This window comes from Thalassophryne amazonica, chromosome 14 (assembly GCF_902500255.1).
Source record: "Thalassophryne amazonica chromosome 14, fThaAma1.1, whole genome shotgun sequence".
In the NCBI taxonomy this organism is placed as follows: Eukaryota; Metazoa; Chordata; class Actinopteri; order Batrachoidiformes; family Batrachoididae; genus Thalassophryne; species Thalassophryne amazonica.
In genome coordinates, this window is record NC_047116.1 from 77,981,256 (window position 1) to 78,000,782 (window position 19,527).

At 43.2% G+C, this 19,527-nt stretch overlaps 1 protein-coding gene across 1 annotated transcript in view; it reads right to left on the reverse strand.

The window, feature by feature from the left end:
* LOC117525195 (rho GTPase-activating protein 20-like) overlaps positions 1-19,527 on the reverse strand; it is a 190,771-nt gene that overhangs the window by 41,305 nt on the left and 129,939 nt on the right. Inside the window, 3 exon segments of the mRNA XM_034187041.1 lie at positions 5,847-6,036; positions 12,278-12,387; positions 14,618-14,782. Coding sequence (XP_034042932.1) covers positions 5,847-6,036; positions 12,278-12,387; positions 14,618-14,782 — 465 coding nt within the window.

Here is a 19,527-nt window from a genome sequence, read left to right on the forward strand (position 1 = left end):
AGGGCAACACCATCATCCTCACGATAGTGGACCGATTCTCCAAGGCGGCCCACTTCGTGGCCCTCCCGAAGCTCCCTACGGCCCAGGAGACAGCAGACCTCCTGGTCCACCACGTCGTCCGTCTGCATGGGATACCCACTGACGTAGTCTCGGATCGTGGTCCCCAGTTTTCCTCTCACGTCTGGAGGAGTTTCTGCAGGGAACTGGGGGCCACCGTGAGCCTCTCGTTCGGGTACCATCCACAGACGAACGGACAGGCAGAGCGGGCCAACCAGGAGCTGGAACAGACCCTCCGCTGTGTAACATCCGCGCACCCGACGGCCTGGAGTAACCATCTGGCCTGGATCGAGTATGCGCATAACAGCCAGGTGTCTTCTGCCACCGGCCTCTCCCCATTTGAGGTGTGTTTGGGGTACCAGCCCCCATTATTTCCCGTGGTGGAGGGAGAGGTCGGTGTGCCCTCGGTCCGGGCCCACCTTCGGAGGTGCCGTCGGATGTGGCGCACCGCCCGTTCTGCCTTGTCGAAGGCCCGGACGAGGGCAAAGACCCATGCAGACCGCCGGCGGTCCCCGGACCCTGCATACCAGCCCGGGCAGGAGGTGTGGTTGTCGACGAAGGACATCCCTCTGCAAGTACAGTCACCGAAACTGATGGACAGGTTCATCAAACCGTTTCGCATCCTCAAGGTCCTCAGCCCTGCCGCAGTGAAGCTCCAGCTCCCAGCTTCACTGCGGATCCACCCGGTGTTCCACGTCTCCAAACTCAAACCATACCACACCTCACCCCTCTGTGCTCCTGGTCCGGCGCCGCCTCCTGCCTGGATCATTGACGGGGAGCCGGCTTGGACGGTGCGCCGGCTCCTGGACGTCCGTTGAATGGGCCGGGGGTTCCAATATCTGGTGGACTGGGAGGGGTATGGACCCGAAGAACGCTCCTGGGTGAAGAGGAGCTTCATCCTGGATCCGGCCCTCCTGGCCGATTTCTACCGCCGACACCCCAATAAACCTGGTCGGGCGCCAGGAGGCGCCCGTTGAGGGGGGGGGTCCTGTTGTGTGGGCCGCCAGAAGAGGAGGTACTGCTGGCCCACCACCAGAGGGCACCCTGCCTGAAGTGCGGGCTTCAGGCACAACAGGGCGCTGCCGCCACGGACACAGCCAGGAGTGACAGCTGTTACTCATTATGTCCTGACAGCTGTCACTCATTCTTCATCACCCCACTCCATAAAACCCAGACGTCATCTCCACCTCATCGCCGAGATATCATACTTCATTGGAGGTAATATCCTCAGCCTTTTTGTGATCTTTTGTAAATCAGTTTATTGTGAGTGTTTGCAGGAGTATCGGTCCTTTTTGTGGAGGCTGTGCAAGACGGCACTCTTTTTCCTCTGAGGGATCGCTGCAAGCATTGAGTGAGAGGTGGAGGTGGCATTCCCACCGCTGTTGTTACTGGGTGTACACACACCCACACTTGACTGTCTTTGTTCTTTGCCAGCAGTACCAGATCCGACAGTCGGGGACGGTGATCACCTGGGAATTCGGGACTTGGCGGCTCCAGTATTCACCAGGTTCTGTGGCTGGCGGAAATCGTGTGGTTCCGGCTCTTCTCAGGACGGACGTCTTCTATCCTCGAGCCTGCCCACATGTCACCTTTGTGGATTGACTGTAATGATATTCTGAGATTGACTGTATGTTCGTTGTGCACAATTCACAACATTAAATTGTTACCTTTTGGCTCATCTATTGACCGTTCATTTGCGCCCCCTGTTGTGGGTCCGTGTCACTACACTTTCCCAACAACTTATTCAGTACTGCAGCACCAGGCAGGTTTCACCTGCAATTTCAGGCATGTGCAGATTCAAATTCGACCTAATGCATGTGCACAGTAGTCATTAAAAAATAGCAACGTACATGGACGTGCATTTTTTTTCTTTTTTTGGGTGCAGCTGAAAGAAGAAGTTTCAAGAGTTTGGAGGGTGTAAAGTCAACCCTGTCCTCTGTACTTTTCTCTGTCATGTCAACCACCTGCATGTCCTCCCTCAGCACATCCATAAACCTCTTCTTTGGCCTCCCTCTTTTCTTCCTGCCTGGTGGCTTCATCCTCAGCATTCTTCTCCCTATATACCCTGGGTCCCTCCTCTGCACATGTCCAAACCATCTCAATCTGAGCTCTCTGACTTTGTCTCCAGACTCTCCCACCTGTGGTGTCCATCTGATATGTTCATTCATAATCCTGTCCATCCTCGTCCCTCTCAAAGAAAATAGCAACATCTTCAGCTCTGCCTCCTGTGTTTTTGTCAGTGCCACCATCGAACAACGTAGTTGGTCTCACTACTGTCCTGCAAAATTTTTCCTTCACTCTTGCAGTTTGAAGAGTTTGAAGGGTGAAAATCCAGCCGCAGTGAGTCTGCATGATCAGACCCATAGTGAGTGACCTATATCATCCCCAGATGCACATCAAAAAGTGCATGTCACTATGTCTATGTCTCCCCCTAGACTGGACACCTCGAGACAGAACATCCCCTGCCAGGGCCAGTACCAAGTTATAGCTGGGTTGACTGAAACCATGTGGAGGAAGTGTCTTATTAACACAGGCAAGAAGCATAACCAAGAATCCAGGTCTACAAATTGGTGGTCCAAATTCTTATCCCACGTGCATATAAACTTCTAGGGTTTAAGGTAATGGGATTCCTCAAATGTTTTGAGCTGAACTAATGTTTCAGGTGTTAGAGTGCAGAACAGCATGTCCTTGTGCTGTATTTCACAGGTTACAAAAAATCATCATTAAAAATGATTCAGAAGTACACACCACACTTTATTTAATAGCAGTCATACCAAAATATTACAGTACAAAACATCTTGTTCCGAGCTGTCAGTAGGTATTTACAATCCACAAGGCCTACTTTCAACCTGGGCGTGATGCCCGTGCTTAAACTCTGTGACATAGGAGAAAAACAAAATGCGAACCCTGACCTGCAGAAAGTTCATGTCACAGGTTTATCTGCAGTAAGAATGTGTGGAATACAACTGGACCAGAAAGAAAATGCATCAGAATTTACACTTTTCTTTTTTCCAGAAAGAAAACTGAATAGTTATATGTAACGATGCCTGTCAATAATTATCTTAAACTAACATCCTACTAATAGAGGAAGACTAAGTGCAGCACATCCACCATGGTGCAACAGACACGCCAACCATGTTCCCAGCATGCATTCCAACAACTGGTCTCTAGCCCTATAAACGAGTCTCAGCCACATCACAAGATATGCTTTTATATTAAAATTAATTTGTCTTCTTTCTGTTCATCTCCATAGCTCAGGTTATCCCATGGATCTCTTCTCTTGCTTCTCTTTGCTTTTTTTATGATATAGTCCCACCAAAACTCCCCAGAAATAGAATGTATATGATGCTGACCATTGAAGACGTCGCTTTGTTTCGCCCCCTTATCTATCCTTCAATATAAATGGAGATGCTATGCAGAAAGGAACATTTGGTAAGTAAATAATTTAATTTAAAAATCAAGACCAGGTCAAAAATCTGTTTGGGGACAGCTTGTGATGAGAGTTTGAGTACCACTGGAAAAACCTCCCTGATCAGATCACATTATTTGCTCTTTTCCTGTAATTTTCATGTAATCCTGTTTTTGAGAAATTAAAAATAGGTCATGAAACACAAAGTGATTAAGCTGCTGTCTGTAAAAATATCCTGTTTTGATGTGCAAGCTTCCACTGCAAGTCATGAAATTGCAGTTTAAAAGTATTCATGCTGTTATTAAGGGTGACATACAGTCAGAACCACAAGTATTTGGACATTGGTACCATGTTAACCCTACACCTTAACCCTAACCCTAACCCTACACCACCACAAGGAAGTTGAAATTAAACAATCAAGATGCGCTTGTATTGTAGACTTTTAGATTTAAGAAGCCAGAATATTTAAGATGTTTAGATTTTAAAACCAGTTATGATCATTAAATGTAATCCAATGACTTTTGACTGCTGAAAATGTCAGGACTATGTATATAAATAGCTGTAATTCCTCATGTAATACCTTGTAAAAATCTTGAATTAACTTTGAATGTATACATATTTGATTATCTTTTGTGAATGGTTAGCATCCACAGTTGAAACAGAAAGGATCACTGAAAAAAAAAAAATTTGTTTAATTTGGAGTGAGAACTATTACAATGACAAACTGATGTTTTCTAGAGAACAGGATATGCATACTTTGTAACAGTTACAGTAAAAAAGTGCATCGATTTAATTCATAATGTTGTGCTGAAGGCACCACAGTGGCTTAGTCCTGAGCACTGCTACTTAACAGAAGGTCCTAGGATCTCTTCCCACCTGGTTCTTTCTCTGTGGACTTTGCATGTTCTCTCTGTCTTTGCGTGGGTTCCCTCCAGGTGCTCTGACTCCCTCCCACTTCCAAAGACATGCAGGTTCGGTGAATTGGTGACTCTAAATTGACCGTAGGAATGAGTGAGTGTGAATGTGTTTGTCTGTCTATATATTTGCTGTGCAACAGACTGGCGTCCTGTCCAATGTGAACCCTGCCACACACAATGACCGCTGGGATAGGCTGTTGTGGATGTTGTGCTGTTATTCCTGTCAGAAGTTTTATAATCCAACAAGAGCGAGATGAGATTTCTAACGTCCGCCAATCCGGATCTGGATTGCCTCCAAAATTAAGTGGAGTCTTCCATGCAGTAATATCTATCTGTGATGCAAATTTGGTGAGAATCCATGAAGTTTTGAAGAAATCCTTCAATGCCTATATAAAGTGAAATTTTGATCCAGAATCCACATCCGGATCACCTCAAAAAATTCAGTGAAGTCTTCAATGCACTTATATCTATCTGTGGTGAAAATTTCATCAAGAGTTCACCAAAATAAGAGTGGCAATAGCTCAGTTGAATCTGGCTCCCAACCAGTCAAAAATCTGCATATTGCCGTTGTGTCCATGGGCAAGACACTTAACCCACCTTGCCTGTGTATGAATGAGGTGGTGGTTCAGGGGGGGCATAGGCGCAGAATGGCAGCCACACTTCTGCCAGTTGTGGCTACATTAGTAGCTTAGCACCACCTTCAGTGTGTGAATAATGCAACTTGTAACACGCTTTGGGTGTCTTGAAAAGCACTCTGCAAATCCAAGTCATTATTATTATTATATAATCTGTGCAGTAGTTCTGACGTAATCCTGCTAACAGACAGACAGACAAATAAGTAAATGCAGATGGTTTTATTACGTCCTTGGCGGAGGTAATAAGGACACCAGTGTGCTATTTTGAAATGTCAAAGCTCATATTAAGTCCCTTCAGTTTCTCCCTTGTTTCACTCGGTGTCGCCACAGCAGATCTGAGGTGGATCTGCATTTTGATTTGGCAGACGTTTTATGTCGATGCCCTTCCTGACGAAACTCCAAATTACATGTAGAATGGGCAGGAGTGGCATTGAACCAGGAACCCCTTGGCCACAACACACGCCAAATGTCAAAGCTGATAAACCTGTGATGTGTTTTGTGGTTGTTATAGTGATGATGGAGGAAGGCTGCGTCAATGTCCTTGTGAAGTATTCAGAATTAATGCTGGGATAATGCAGAGAAAACAAATTGACCTTTGACATAAAAGTCAATTTGGCTGCATGGTGAGACCATGGTGAGACGTTAAGCTCTTATAATCTCAGAAGTGTTTGCATGACAACCAGCTAGAATCACCAGAGTGCAATTTCATCTCCAGACTGACAGCACTGAAGTGGAAAATACTGTCCAGCTTTGACCTGTCTGTCATCAGTCCTCACAAACAAACAAACAAACAAACACACATATCCTGTGACAGCTGCATGCTCTCACCTTTTTAGTGTCCTCCCCCTCAGTCTCAGGGCTACTGGGTGCTGGGCCCCAGAGCATGCTGGGAGCAATACAGACAGACAAGTTAAAGGCATTCATCTGGTTGTTGTGGGCATTGCTTTGAATACAGTGGAGCACGGCGACCACGTGTCGCAGCAGGAGCAGGTTCTCAGTCGGCAGGAGGTGAAGCAACCTGAGAAAGAGAAAGAGAGAGAGAAAGGTTATTTACAATCCTCCTTGCACAACATTGGTGAAAATGTTGCATGTCAGACTATCTATAATACAATAGCCAAGTGGCCCCTGTGTGCGTGTATGTGTGTGTATGGCTTTGAACATAGAAAAACTGGGACAGCTGACATTTGCCATTTGGTATGCTTATGTATTTTGGGTCAAGGATTAATGCTGCAAAAATGGAAAGTTGATAAGACTAAATTTTTTGGAGAAATTAGCAATATTAGGTAACAACAGACAAAAATTGACGTTGTGCTGCAATGCACCATTGGAGTTTGGGATTTTGGTGTTTTAAATGATGTTACTGTGGTTCATGTTAGTTTAACAGTGTTGTTAGTGTTGTCATGTTGCTGTTAACCATGAGTGAGTTAAGTGTCATGTTGCTGTTACCATGAGTGATAATGGTAATGCATTTGATGCCTTTATTCCCCGTCTCTGTTTGTGGGTGTGAAAAATAAGAGCACCTGTTTGCGGCAGAATGCAGAAAAGACAAACAGCTCTGTGTATATATGTGTGTGTGTGTGTGTGCACGCACGCGCATGTGTGCGTGCATGCGTATAACTTTGATCACGGAGAAACTGGGAAGAGTTGACATTTGCTGTTTGGTATGATTATGTATTTTGGGTCAAGGATGAATGTCACCAAAACGGAACATTGATAGGGCTTTTGATGAAATTTCAGATTTTAGCTAACAACACTGAACAATGGACGTTGATAATTACATTCTGGACTCATACACTATTCCAGCATGGGGCGGTAATTTTATTTAGTAAATTCAATCTAAGGATATAATGTAATTGTAAATATGTTAAAAAATACATAGATGACACAAGAAAGTGAAAACACTTCTTTCCATTATGGTCCACTTAAAAATCAAATGACAGAATAGAAGTAATAATACGAGCAAAGCAGCCCATAGCTCGCTCATGGTACACTGTGTCCCAAACAGGAAGTACCAAATTTTGATTCCACAGTGAAACGGGAAATGTCAAATGTTGAACACTTACTGTGTGAACACTTCCTGGATTAACAATAGAGGAGATCTTGTGGATTCTCACAGGCATTCAGCGGCAAATTAATACTGTAACAGGAAATGCCAAATTTTGAGTCCACAGTGAAACAGGAAGTGTTAAATGTTGAACACTTCCTGGAGCTAAAGCAGAAGATATTAAACTGTTTTTCATTATGTTGCTTTTGCACTGCTATGTTTATCCTCTGTAAGGTTGTTGTGTAACTTTTTGTTTGTCTCAATAAAAAAAGAACATTTTTAAAAAGAGAAAGAGGAGATCTCAAGTGAATAGAGGAGATATCGTGGAACTTCAGCGCACAGTTGACGCTGAAACAGGAAATCCTAAACGTTGAGTCGACACTGAATCCGGGAATGTTAAAGTGAGAGGCAGCGCGCACCTTGACAGCACATGAGGTGAGTCAGTGACTACTTAGTGTGTAAATTGCATGGAGGTTTTTAATTAATTTCGTACCTCTGTTACTGGGCACATCGATCCAGACTGCTCTGTCCGTACATGCGAGAGGTTTTTAATAAAAATGCATTGTGGTTGGAAAGGATGTTTTGTCTAATGTGAGTGAAAATCCTTTATACAAAATCTGGTGTATACAGTGTTTATTACATGGAAAACCATACAAAAGCACTGGAGCTTTTGTTTTGTCCGGTGAGTACGAATATCAGGCTTATATGATGACGGTTTAGGTGAGTTTTACTCATCGATTTCTATGGTTTTATTGTATTTGTTTACTTACTGCCGGAAAAAGGTTTCTACAACGATTGCATGTTTCCGGTCAAATATACAGAAGCTGGGTGAAAGGTCTATAGAGGTCTGATTTTAGTTAGCAAACCTTGTTTTAGTCAAAACATTAGCAGCTGTATTTTAAATCATCTGAAGACATCTTGTCCTCTTTAACCAGAAAAAAATATCTAACAGTAGTCAATTCTGGAGGACAGAAAACCATGAATCTGTGTTTCTGGACCTGCGACAGACAAATGGGGGCATATGAAGCTTGTGGTTACTTGGTGCTATTATGCACAGTGTTTCATGACTGATTATAAAGGACGGAGAAACTCGACACTGTTACGATGAACTTTGGAACCAAATTTCAACTGATTTATTTCAGTAAATCATGTATCACAGTGAGGCTCATGTATTGCTAAATGTCTTGGAAATCATCTGAGAAGTATTATTTGTTACAAAATTTTTATTATTTTTTTTATTTAAACATGTTTATTTCTTGCTAACCTTTCCAAAGTATAATTTTAAAAAAAAATAGCACACAGATTTATACAGAAATTCAGCTGTCTGGGAGCATGGTCTATGTTTTGGATTACTGAACATACGTCACACTGTCATCTCGCTGCCTTCACTTGGACTGGTAATCACTGTGTTGCGTCACGAAGCATTTGCGTAAAATAGGTTGCTCTTCTATTTTGGCCCATCCTCACTGTCAGCGTAATGACCACTTGTCTCTTGTACAACGGCCACGCTAACTGAAAAAAAATGGCAGCGGGTCACTCTGCCTTTGCCACTTACAGCTAGTCCTCAATTTCCCTGAGGGAGTCTTCCCGAGGGATTAAAGCTAGAGGTGGTAGTCCTGGAGCGCTAGCAAGAGAGCTAGGAAGATTTGAAAGTAGCATCTCCTCTGGTTCCGCCCCCTCCTCCGTCAGTGCTCCGTCCAAAGCCACGCCCCCACAAACTTGAATGCACATCTGACTTGTGGGACTCACCGGGGCAGAGGAGAGCCGACTAAAGCCACATTTACACAGTGCCGGTAAGAGCTCCCGGAAGTGTCCCGGAAGAGTTTTTGGCTCCTCCGGGCCGTCTTAGGGATCACACGCTGTTGTTAACGCCGGCGCTAGGGGGCGCGGCTTAGTTCTGATTTTTCCGGGAATTGTCGAAAAAATTATTCAACATGTTGAATAATTCCGGGAGCGCTCCCGGGGAAGACCGGAGAATTCGCGTGACGACGGAGACAATGCAAACAACAGCGTTTGATACTTTTTAATCGCCGTTTCATCCTTTCTCTTCCTGTAGTGCCGCAGTTTACACCGCCGTTATGCGGCATCCGGCATTGTATCCATAATCAACGGTGTATAGAACGGCGACAGAGGCGGTCAAAACGGCGGCGCTAGCGGACAGTACACCGTTCTATACGCCACCTCCCGGTTAACCCTTTACAGGGGACCCATTGAAATACTTTGAAATTCAAAAATTCAACACCACACTGTTATTGAAGGCCATAACCAAACTTTATTTCTGTTATTACATTTGAAAAAAAAATTAAAATTCTTTAGAAATTTGAGGTCAACGAAGTTACCGTATTCGGACAGGTCTAGGGACATCAACAGTGGTGGTCAGGCTGTCAACAGATGAAGATGAACTTCTTCTGGAGCTAGATGAGTAATGTGTCTGGCTGCTGGCACCCCTGAACACCTGGATTCTGAAATCTTTCAGAGACTGGCCTCCCACTCCAAGGGCCTTACAGTCTCGCCTGTATACAACCCATACATTTGTGAGACTGATATCAAGGACGTACGCAAACAGACGCAAATACCACCTCTTGGACTTCATGGGGGTGCGGTAGAGGTGTACAAGCATGTCACTTTTATCAATGCCCCCCATGTTAGCATTATAACTCTTGATGACAGCTGGACAGCTCACAGGCTCCTTCATCTTGGTCTCACTGCAGTACCTGATGACTGAGGACATTAGCTCCACCCCCATGTCTGTTGACAGCAGAGTGACCGTTTTGTTGTCCTTCCACCTGACGGCCAGTATTCCATCATCACTGGTAACGTAGTCACAAGTACCATGAGGGACAGCCTTTTTATCCATCTCTTTGATGGACTTGAGTGGAGGCTGTCCCTGTGTACCTGCAATTGTGGACTCGGAGGTACCGCACTAGCTCCAGGCTGGTGAAAAAGTTGTCAGCAAAAATGGCTGTGGTGGTGGGGGACGACATGGTACTGGCCAGGACAGCGACAATCTGGCTGGTTGTACCCAAGACTTTTTGTTCATTCGTCAGGAGTACATCATGGGCATCCAAGGTGGTCTTGTCCTGGTATAGCACAATGTCATGGATGAAGCCATCCTCAGAGGCCCTAGCAAACAACTTAAATACCCATTTGTCTGGCTTATTTTTAATATATTGCCTCAGGTTGCCAGCTGTCTTCCCTTTGTAGGCAACCATCACCTCATCTACAGACTGTTTGGGGGTCTGTGGCTCGCGTCGCGTTTCTAAAAATTGGCCAAAATTAACTCTGAATCACTGTATAGAGTTTTCAAAACTTAAAACCTAACTCAATTTCCTTAGATTGATTGCTTTCTTGTCAAGAAAATTGTGTAATTATAAATTCTACAGCGTATCGGGCATATGTTTAAAAATAGACAAAGGTAATTAACACTAATTTTTAAGAGAACCGGGCATATGATCAAAAATGGTGTCCACATTTTTCATGCTGTAATTTCACTAATTTCACCAAAATTGTGTAATTATAAATGTTACAGTGTACCGGGCATATGTTTAAAAACAGACAAAGGTAATTAACACTATTTTTTAAGAGAACCGGGCATATGATCAAAAATGGTGTCCACATTTTTCATGCTGTAATTTCACTAATTTCACCAAGTACTCCACAAACAACACACATCATAACTTAGCACAACTTGCTAACAATAAAATATGTGAGTTTCATCAACTTACCATAATTAGTTTTGTTGGTCTGTACAGAAATGTACAGTCAGGCGAGCCACATGGGTGCCTTTTTTGGCCTTCAGAAAAAAGAGAAAGTTGGAGACACCCCAGGTCTCACCTGATTGGTCAAATTTCACAGTGGAGGGACTTTTGACATTGGCTGATCCCTTCTGATTGGCTGAATGAGGACCATTAGTTTCTCAGCCTTAGGTACAGGAGGGGGGCCAAATGCAAAGTGTGCAGAAATTACGAAAAACAGTCACTTGCCCTATAAAGGGTAAAACGGCATTCCAGTATAAAAAGTAAAAGTATAAAAAGAAGAAACAGAAGAAGAAGAAGAAACATAATAATAATAAAAAAAAATATATGATCCTGCGCAGGATTTACCCTGTTTGCCTGGGTAAAAACCTGGGTATTAACCAGCGGTAAAAAGTATAAAAAGAAGAAACAGAAGAGAAGAAGAAACAGATAATAATAATTAAAAAAAAATATGATCCTGGAGTAACGCAGGATTTACCCTGTTTGCCTGGGTAAAAACCTGGGTATTAACCAGCGGTATACAGGGCTTTATCGGCGTCAGCAGAACACAGCCGTTCTCACGCGCATCTTAACCTGCGATTGTAAGGGATAGAACTGGGTATTAACCCCCGTTGCCTGACGTGTGCCGGATGCTACGGCGTCAAAACATCGCTTTATTTGGCGGATTTAGCGGTGTTTTATCCGCCTATTTGCAGATAGTACAGCGGTCAAAACGCCGGCAAAGTGCTCCACCCCTTTCCACCGCGAAAACAGCCGGAACTACCGCGAACTTCGGTCTATGTACTACCCGCGGACTAAACCGTCTATGTGTAAACGGGGCTTAAAGGCCCTGACACAAGCATGTCTTTGATTCACGCAGTAGCACGCACGTCGTCGTGAAGATCCCACCCGCTGTGATCCCAGCTGGACGCCGTTCATTATTCTACCGCTCCAACTTCAGCCGTTCGCATGCCTAACAAGCTACAGAAAGCATTTCTGTACGATGAGCTGCACATTGTGTTGGTGATTAGATCGCATCCTACAGCTGCTACAGATGTCAGATTTTTTTTGTTCCTTTTTCTGAATACGTAATGTATTGAGGACTGTTAGGATAGATGGACCATTTCAGCCAATATAACAAAAAGTGTTTCTGAACAGCTTTAATAAAGTTCTGTCTAATCTTCTAATTTAATGTAATGTGGGAAAGGTGTAAGACTTTGACTCTCACAATAATGAATCACACAGTCACTATAGTCATAAGCATGAACCACCACCAACAGCAGCACCAACAAACATCTCAGTGTTATCTGAGTTCAAAAGCAGAATATTTGAAGACACCCAGCTTTTCACTGCATTCAGACAAACCTGCAGTCTGCCATCTGAGACACATTAGCAAAATAAACAGGCGCCATGCATCTGCAGGTCATCGGTCTACCAGTGAAAAGCCGCCATACGGCTCAGGATGAGCATGAACTTTTAACCTTTGGATGGCTGAAGTCCTCTCCTCTCCTCTGTCTCCCTCCATCACAGACATCCACTGGTCGTACAGATCCACACTCAGCAGGCTGCCCGGAATGTTTCGCAGAAAGTCCTGCGCAACCCAAAAAATTAAATGTACAAATAAACAACAGATGTGCATGTAAGACTTACAGTATGAAAATGCAAATTATGATGCTGTAGAATGATTATTTTCTTCAACATTACATTTATTTGATTCTTAATTCATTGCTCAAAGTGCCAAACATTTCATTATTTAATGTCTTGACTTGCACATCTTTTTGTGCTTTATTCATTTATTTCTATGTTCTTAAATCTGCCACATGGTAGCGCACTGATGGGCGTGAAATTGGGGGTAACTTTTGTTCATTTAAGGAGAATTAAATGGGTTTTCAGTCTACATCTCTGGAATCGCACCAAACCTAAATATGATGTCAGAGTCCAAAATATGTTCTGAGAATTGCTGAATGTTTCCAGGCAGGAGCACGATCCTGCTTAGCCTGCAGCAGCTGACAGGACGATCGGCACAAACTACCTCACATAAACACTTTGTCCCTTCTCAGCCTCTTATCTGACACCAAAAACGTAGAAAAACACTGAGGAACCAGCAAACACCTGACATCAGAAACACGCACAACTGACACATATAACATGCCTGTTAGTCCAGAACCACTTCTGAGCCCCATCTGAGACATTCCGAGCAGGTTAGTATCTGGACGTCTGCTTAGAATCTCTTCAGGCTCTTTGCACTCTTTGTAGAAGTTTGTATCATGGACTCCTCTCTGTGGCTGATGTTTGGCCATGACTTATTTTGGACAATAGTGATGTGCAGTATACTAAAATGACCTGTGAACCCGTTCAAAATTTACATTTGGCTCAAAACAAATAAACAGATATATTTCTACATATGTTAATGTTGTACTTTCTATGAGTTCACAACATTTAGATGTCCAAATCAATGAGCAAATATGTTTAAAAGTCAATTTCAAAAAGACTGATACAGTAACAACAACACTGGAAATAACAAAAAATGGAAACACATCAAAATAAAACAAAATATCATTAATATACAAATTAACCTCACTCTGATGTGCACCCAGAGGACCAGTCCCAATGTTCCCCCATTAGCTGCATTCATGGTATCCATCTATCCATAAGTACTTGCCCCTGTAATCTTAGCATGTACACTGTATAGATACTTGTCAAAGCTGTGAACCACTCAGCATAGACAGGAGTTCCTTTTCAAACCATATTATTGTAATTGCTTTCAGGGGTGCTGATTCCAAGATCTGTGATAAATCCATCTTTTTCATTCTGTGAATTATAACCACTTTGAAGCAGAAGAGGTTTTCTAATGTACTGACGTGGGACACACCAACATACAGTGCCTTCAGTGGGTCATGACAATGCTGGCATTTGTATGAATAATGATGCTGCATATTTTAGAACAAAAAAAAAAAACCTCATGGCCCAATTTGAATGTTCTTCAAAAACAACAAAAACCAGATGCTACTACACTGCCAGATGCTTAAATTATACCGTAATTCTGGTTTTTACCATAAGGCTCACTTCTATTGGGCATCTAGTTAAAAATCCACTCGACCCAAAAACAGAAACATTGCCTTGATTGAGTCAAGTGAAGTCAACAACTACTTTGAACAGTGTGGCAATAATTTGTCATTGCACCGAAACCCATGTTTCTAAAGGAAAAAGCATGGAATAAAAAGAAATTCAAACTTGGACAAAAATGCATGTCAAAAGACACACACACACACACACACACACACACATGCACACACACACACACACAAAGTCCAAACTTTATGTGCTGCATTTTGAAAATGGTGTAAAATTGTGGACCTGTCCGTGACACTGGGGAAATTTCGAGATAGTGATCTGGGAATGAGCTGTTTTGAAGATAAACAGCTGATGTGTCAGGGTCTTTTATCTGATTAACAGCAAAACATCCACAGATTTTGTAATTGTGGTGACAGCAAACTGACACCATTTAAAAAGCTGTAACCAAAACTATTTGCTACTTTCATTTGTAAAATAAAGTCTTTTAGTTTGTGGAGACGATCTTCTCCACTTTGTGGAGTAAAGCTTCTCTAAGAAGCGAAGAATCAGCTCAGTGCTGCAGCCGCTTGTTTCTCCTGGACAGAGGAGAATGTGAGTGATGCAGCAGCCCGCACAGCTGTGCACACACATTATCCCGTCTGCACGTCAGCCACTTTGGAGGGACGTCACTCTCTGATATGTTGAGCTGTCTGGTTTCTAAAGGTTACACTCATCTCTGTGTGTGTTTGTATGTGTGCATCGGTCACCTTGAGGACAGCTGCAATGACGAACACAGAGTGCCGTGTCATCTCCGGGACCTCTGTCCCTGCATCCAGTCTGTCCCGGAGCTCCCGGCATGCCTTGGCCCCCGCTGACCGTCTGAACACACCCCTCGTGTACGGCCCCTCCAGGTACAAGAACACCAACATGTCCTGTACAGGAAAACAAAAGTGTTTCCTCTTATGAGCACACAAAAACACATAATTTAGTAAGACTGCACCACAAACAATACCTGAAGAAATACTTTTGTTATGATGGATTTTAAAAATCCAGACAATGTACATTTATTATTTACAGTGGGGCCAAAAAGTATTTTTAGTCAGTCCCTGATTGTGCAAGTTCTCCTACTTAGGAAGATGAGAGAGGTCTGTAATTTTCATCATAGGTACACTTCAATTAGGAGAGACAAAATGAGAAAAAAAAATCCAGAAAATCACATTGTAGGATTTTTAAAGAAATTATTTGTAAATATGGTGGAAAATAAGTATTTGGTCACCCACAGACAAGCAAGATTTCTGGCTCTCACAGACCTGTAACTTCTTTATGAAGCTCCTCTGTCCTCCACCTGTTACATATATTAATGGCATCTATTGAAACTCGTTATCTGTATAAAACACACCTATCCACAGCCTCAAACAGTCAGACTTCAAACTCAACCATGGCCAAGACCAAAGAGCTGTCGAAGGACACCAGGAAGAAAACCGTAGATGTGACCAGGCTGGGAAGAGTGAATCTACAATAGTCACGCATGTTGGTGTACATAAATCAACTGTGGGAGCAAATGTAAGAAAATGGAAGACATACAAGACCACTGATAATCTCCCTCGATCTGGGGCTCCACGCAAGATGTCATCCCGTGGGGTCAAAATAATCATGAAAACGGTTAACAAAAATCCCAGAACTACACAGAGGGACCTGATGAATGACCTGCAGAGAGCTGGGACCAAAGTAACAAAGGCTACACACTACTTAGAGAGGGACTCAAATCCTGCAGTGCCAGGCGTGTCCACGTGCTTAAGCCAGTACACGGCTAGGCCCGTCTGAAGTTTGCCAGAGAGCATATGGATGATCCAGAAGAGGATTGGGAGAATATCATGTGGTCAGATGAAACCAAAATAGAACATTTTGGTAAAAACTCAACTTGTCATGTTTGGAGGAAGAAGAATGCTGAGTTGCATTCCAAGAACACCATATCTACTGTGAAGCATGGGGGTGGAAACATCATGCTTTGGGGCTGTTTTTCTGTGTTAAGGGAAGAATGAACAGGGCCATGTAAAGGAGTGGCTCCGTAAAAAGCATTTCAAAGTCCTGGAGTGGCCTAGCCAGTCTCCAGACCTCCACCCCATAGAAAATTTGTTGAGGGAGTTGAATGTCCATGTTGCCCAGCAACAGCCACAAAACATCACTGCTCTAGAGGAGATCTGCATGGACGAATGGGCCAAAATACCAGCTACAGTGTGTGCAAACCTGGTGAAGACTTACAGGAAACGTTTGACCTCTGTCATTGCCAACAAAGATTATGTTGCAAAGAATTGAGTTGAACTTTTATTATTGACCAAATACTTATTTTACACCATAATTTACAAATAAATTCTTTAAAAATCCTACAATGTGATTTCTGTCTCAGCAGAAGACTGCCCCTCCCTGAGCCTGGTTCTGCTGGAGGTTTCTTCCTGTTAAAAGGGAGTTTTTCCTTCCCACTGTTGCCAAGTGCTTGCTCATAGGGGGTCGTTTTGACCGTTGGGGTTTTTCATAATTATTGTATGGCCTTGCCTTGCAATATGGAGCGCCTTGGGGCAACTGTTTGTTGTGATTTGGCGCTATATAAGAAAAAAGTTGATTGATTGATTGATTTCCTGGATTTTTTTTCTCATGTTGTCTCTCACAGTTAAAGTGTACCTATGATGAAAATTGCAGACCTCTCTCATCTTTCTAAGTAGGAGAACTTGCACAATCAGGGACTGACTAAATTATACTTTTTGGCCCCACTGTAGTTAATATAAGTAATACCATTTATTGGTAAAAATACTTACTTGGTAATAATACCATTATTACCAAGTAATACCATTATTCATTCATTTATCCATTCATTTTCTGTCACCTATCCAGGTAGAGGTCACAGTGGCAGTGTCCAGTAGACTAAGCAACTGGTCTTGGGGAGGTGAAGGTCTAGAAGGTCAGAGAACTTGTATCTCTGCTTATCTGTGCAGTTGGAACATCAGCTGTTTTGTTCAGGAAAAATTAAGACTTCTGATTCTGAAGGATCTGGTAGCTGGAGGTACTTCCTGTATTCGGAGTGAGATTGCATCAGAATTTTGGCTCTCTGTTGGGACTGTTTACACAGAGACTGCTACCTGCTGCTTTGGACTTTGAACTAACAGTCTTTTTCAAGACTTTTTTACTTTTTTACCTTTTTACTTTTTTTACTTTTTTACTGTGCTCCAACGCCTAAGGAAGACCTCTAACGGTCGAAACATCGCGACGGAGCACTTTTATCAGCTAACTTTCATCAGCGATTGCAAGCTAACTAGCTTGCTAAGGCTTTCGTTTTTATTTTATTTTTTTATTTTATTTATTTATTTTTTTTTAGCACTGTTGTCGTGCGTTACCTGTGCTGCTCCACAGCGTGTTTGGTCGATTTTTGTTTTGTTTTGGCACCGTTGTCGTGCGTTCGCTGTTGTTGTGCGTTGCCTGTGCTGCTTCATGGCCTGTTTGGTGCCTTAATTAAGGCACTCCTTCTGCTGAATCACCTCTGGATTATTTACACATTATTCACTTTGTGTGTTTTTAGGAATCCGCTAGGTTGCGTAGCTACTAGCTCTTAGCCGATTTAGCATGGCGGCTTCTCCTGTCTCTCCCGTACTTTTCTGCTCTGGGTGTGAAATGTTTAGTTATTCCTCGGCCTCCTTTAGCAGTAACGGTACTTGTAATAAGTGCAGCTTATTCGTAGCTTTGGAGGCCAGGCTGGGCGAATTGGAGACTCGGCTCCGCACCGTGGAAAATTCTACAGCTAGCCAGGCCCCTGTAGTCGGTGCGGACCAAGGTAGCTTAGCCGCCGTTAGTTCCCCCCTGGCAGATCCCGGGCAGTCGGGAAAGCAGGCTGACTGGGTGACTGTGAGGAGGAAGCGTAGCCCTAAACAGAAGCCCCGTGTACACCGTCAACCCGTTCACATCTCTAACCGTTTTTCCCCACTCGACGATACACTCGCCGAGGATCAAACTCTGGTTATTGGCGACTCTGTTTTGAGAAATGTGAAGTTAGCGACACCAGCAACCATTGTCAATTGTCTTCCGGGGGCCAGAGCAGGCGACATCGAAGGACATTTGAAATTGCTGGCTAAGGCTAAGCGTAAATTTGGTAAGATTGTAATTCACGTCGGCAGTAATGACACTCGGTTACGCCAATCGGAGGTCACTAAAATTAACATTAAATCGGTGTGTAACTTTGCAAAAACAATGTCGGACTCTGTTGTTTTCTCTGGTCCCCTCCCCAATCAGACCGGGAGTGACATGTTTAGCCGCATGTTCTCCTTGAATTGCTGGCTGTCTGAGTGGTGTCCAAAAAATGAGGTGGGCTTCATTGATAATTGGCAAAGCTTCTGGGGAAAACCTGGTCTTGTTAGGAGAGACGGCATCCATCCCACTTTGGATGGAGCAGCTCTCATTTCTAGAAATCTGGCCAATTTTCTTGGATCCTCCAAACTGTGACTGTCCAGCGTTGGGACCAGGAGGCAGAGCTGTGGTCTTATACACCTCTCTGCAGCTTCTCTCCCCCTGCCATCCCCTCATTACCCCATCCCCGTAGAGACGGTGCCTGCTCCCAGACCACCAATAACCAGCAAAAATCTATTTAAGCATAAAAATTCAAAAAGAAAAAATAATATAGCACCTTCAACTGCACCACAGACTAAAACAGTTAAATGTGGTCTATTAAACATTAGGTCTCTCTCTTCTAAGTCCCTCTTGGTAAATGATATAATAATTGATCAACGTATTGATTTATTCTGCCTAACAGAAACCTGGTTACAGCAGGATGAATATGTTAGTTTAAATGAGTCAACACCCCCGAGTCACACTAACTGTCAGAATGCTCGTAGCACGGGCCGGGGCGGAGGATTAGCAGCAATCTTCCATTTCAGCTTATTAATTAATCAAAAACCCAGACAGAGCTTTAATTCATTTGAAAGCTTGTCTCTTAGTCTTGTCCATCCAAATTGGAAGTCTCAAAAACCAGTTTTATTTGTTATTATCTATCGTCCACCTGGTCGTTACTGTGAGTTTCTCTGTGAATTTTCAGACCTTTTGTCTGACTTGCTTAGCTCAGATAAGATAATTATAGTGGGCGATTTTAACATCCACACAGATGCTGAGAATGACAGCCTCAACACTGCATTTAATCTATTATTAGACTCTATTGGCTTTGCTCAAAAAGTAAATGAGTCCACCCACCACTTTAATCATATCTTAGATCTTGTTCTGACTTATGGTATGGAAATAGAAGACTTAACAGTATTCCCTGAAAACTCCCTTCTGTCTGATCATTTTTTAATAACATTTACATTTACCCTGATGGACTACCCTGCAGTGGGGAATAAGTTTCATTACACTAGAAGTCTTTCAGAAAGCGCTGTAACTAGGTTTAAGGATATGATTCCTTCTTTATGTTCTCTAATGTCATATACCAACACAGAGCAGAGTAGCTACCTAAACTCTGTAAGGGAGTTAGAGTATCTCGTCAATACATCCTCATTGAAGACAACCTTGGATGCTGTAGCTCCTCTGAAAAAGAGAGCTTTAAATCAGAAGTGTCTGACTCCGTGGTATAACTCACAAACTCGTAGCTTAAAGCAGATAACCCGTAAGTTGGAGAGGAAATGGCGTCTCACTAATTTAGAAG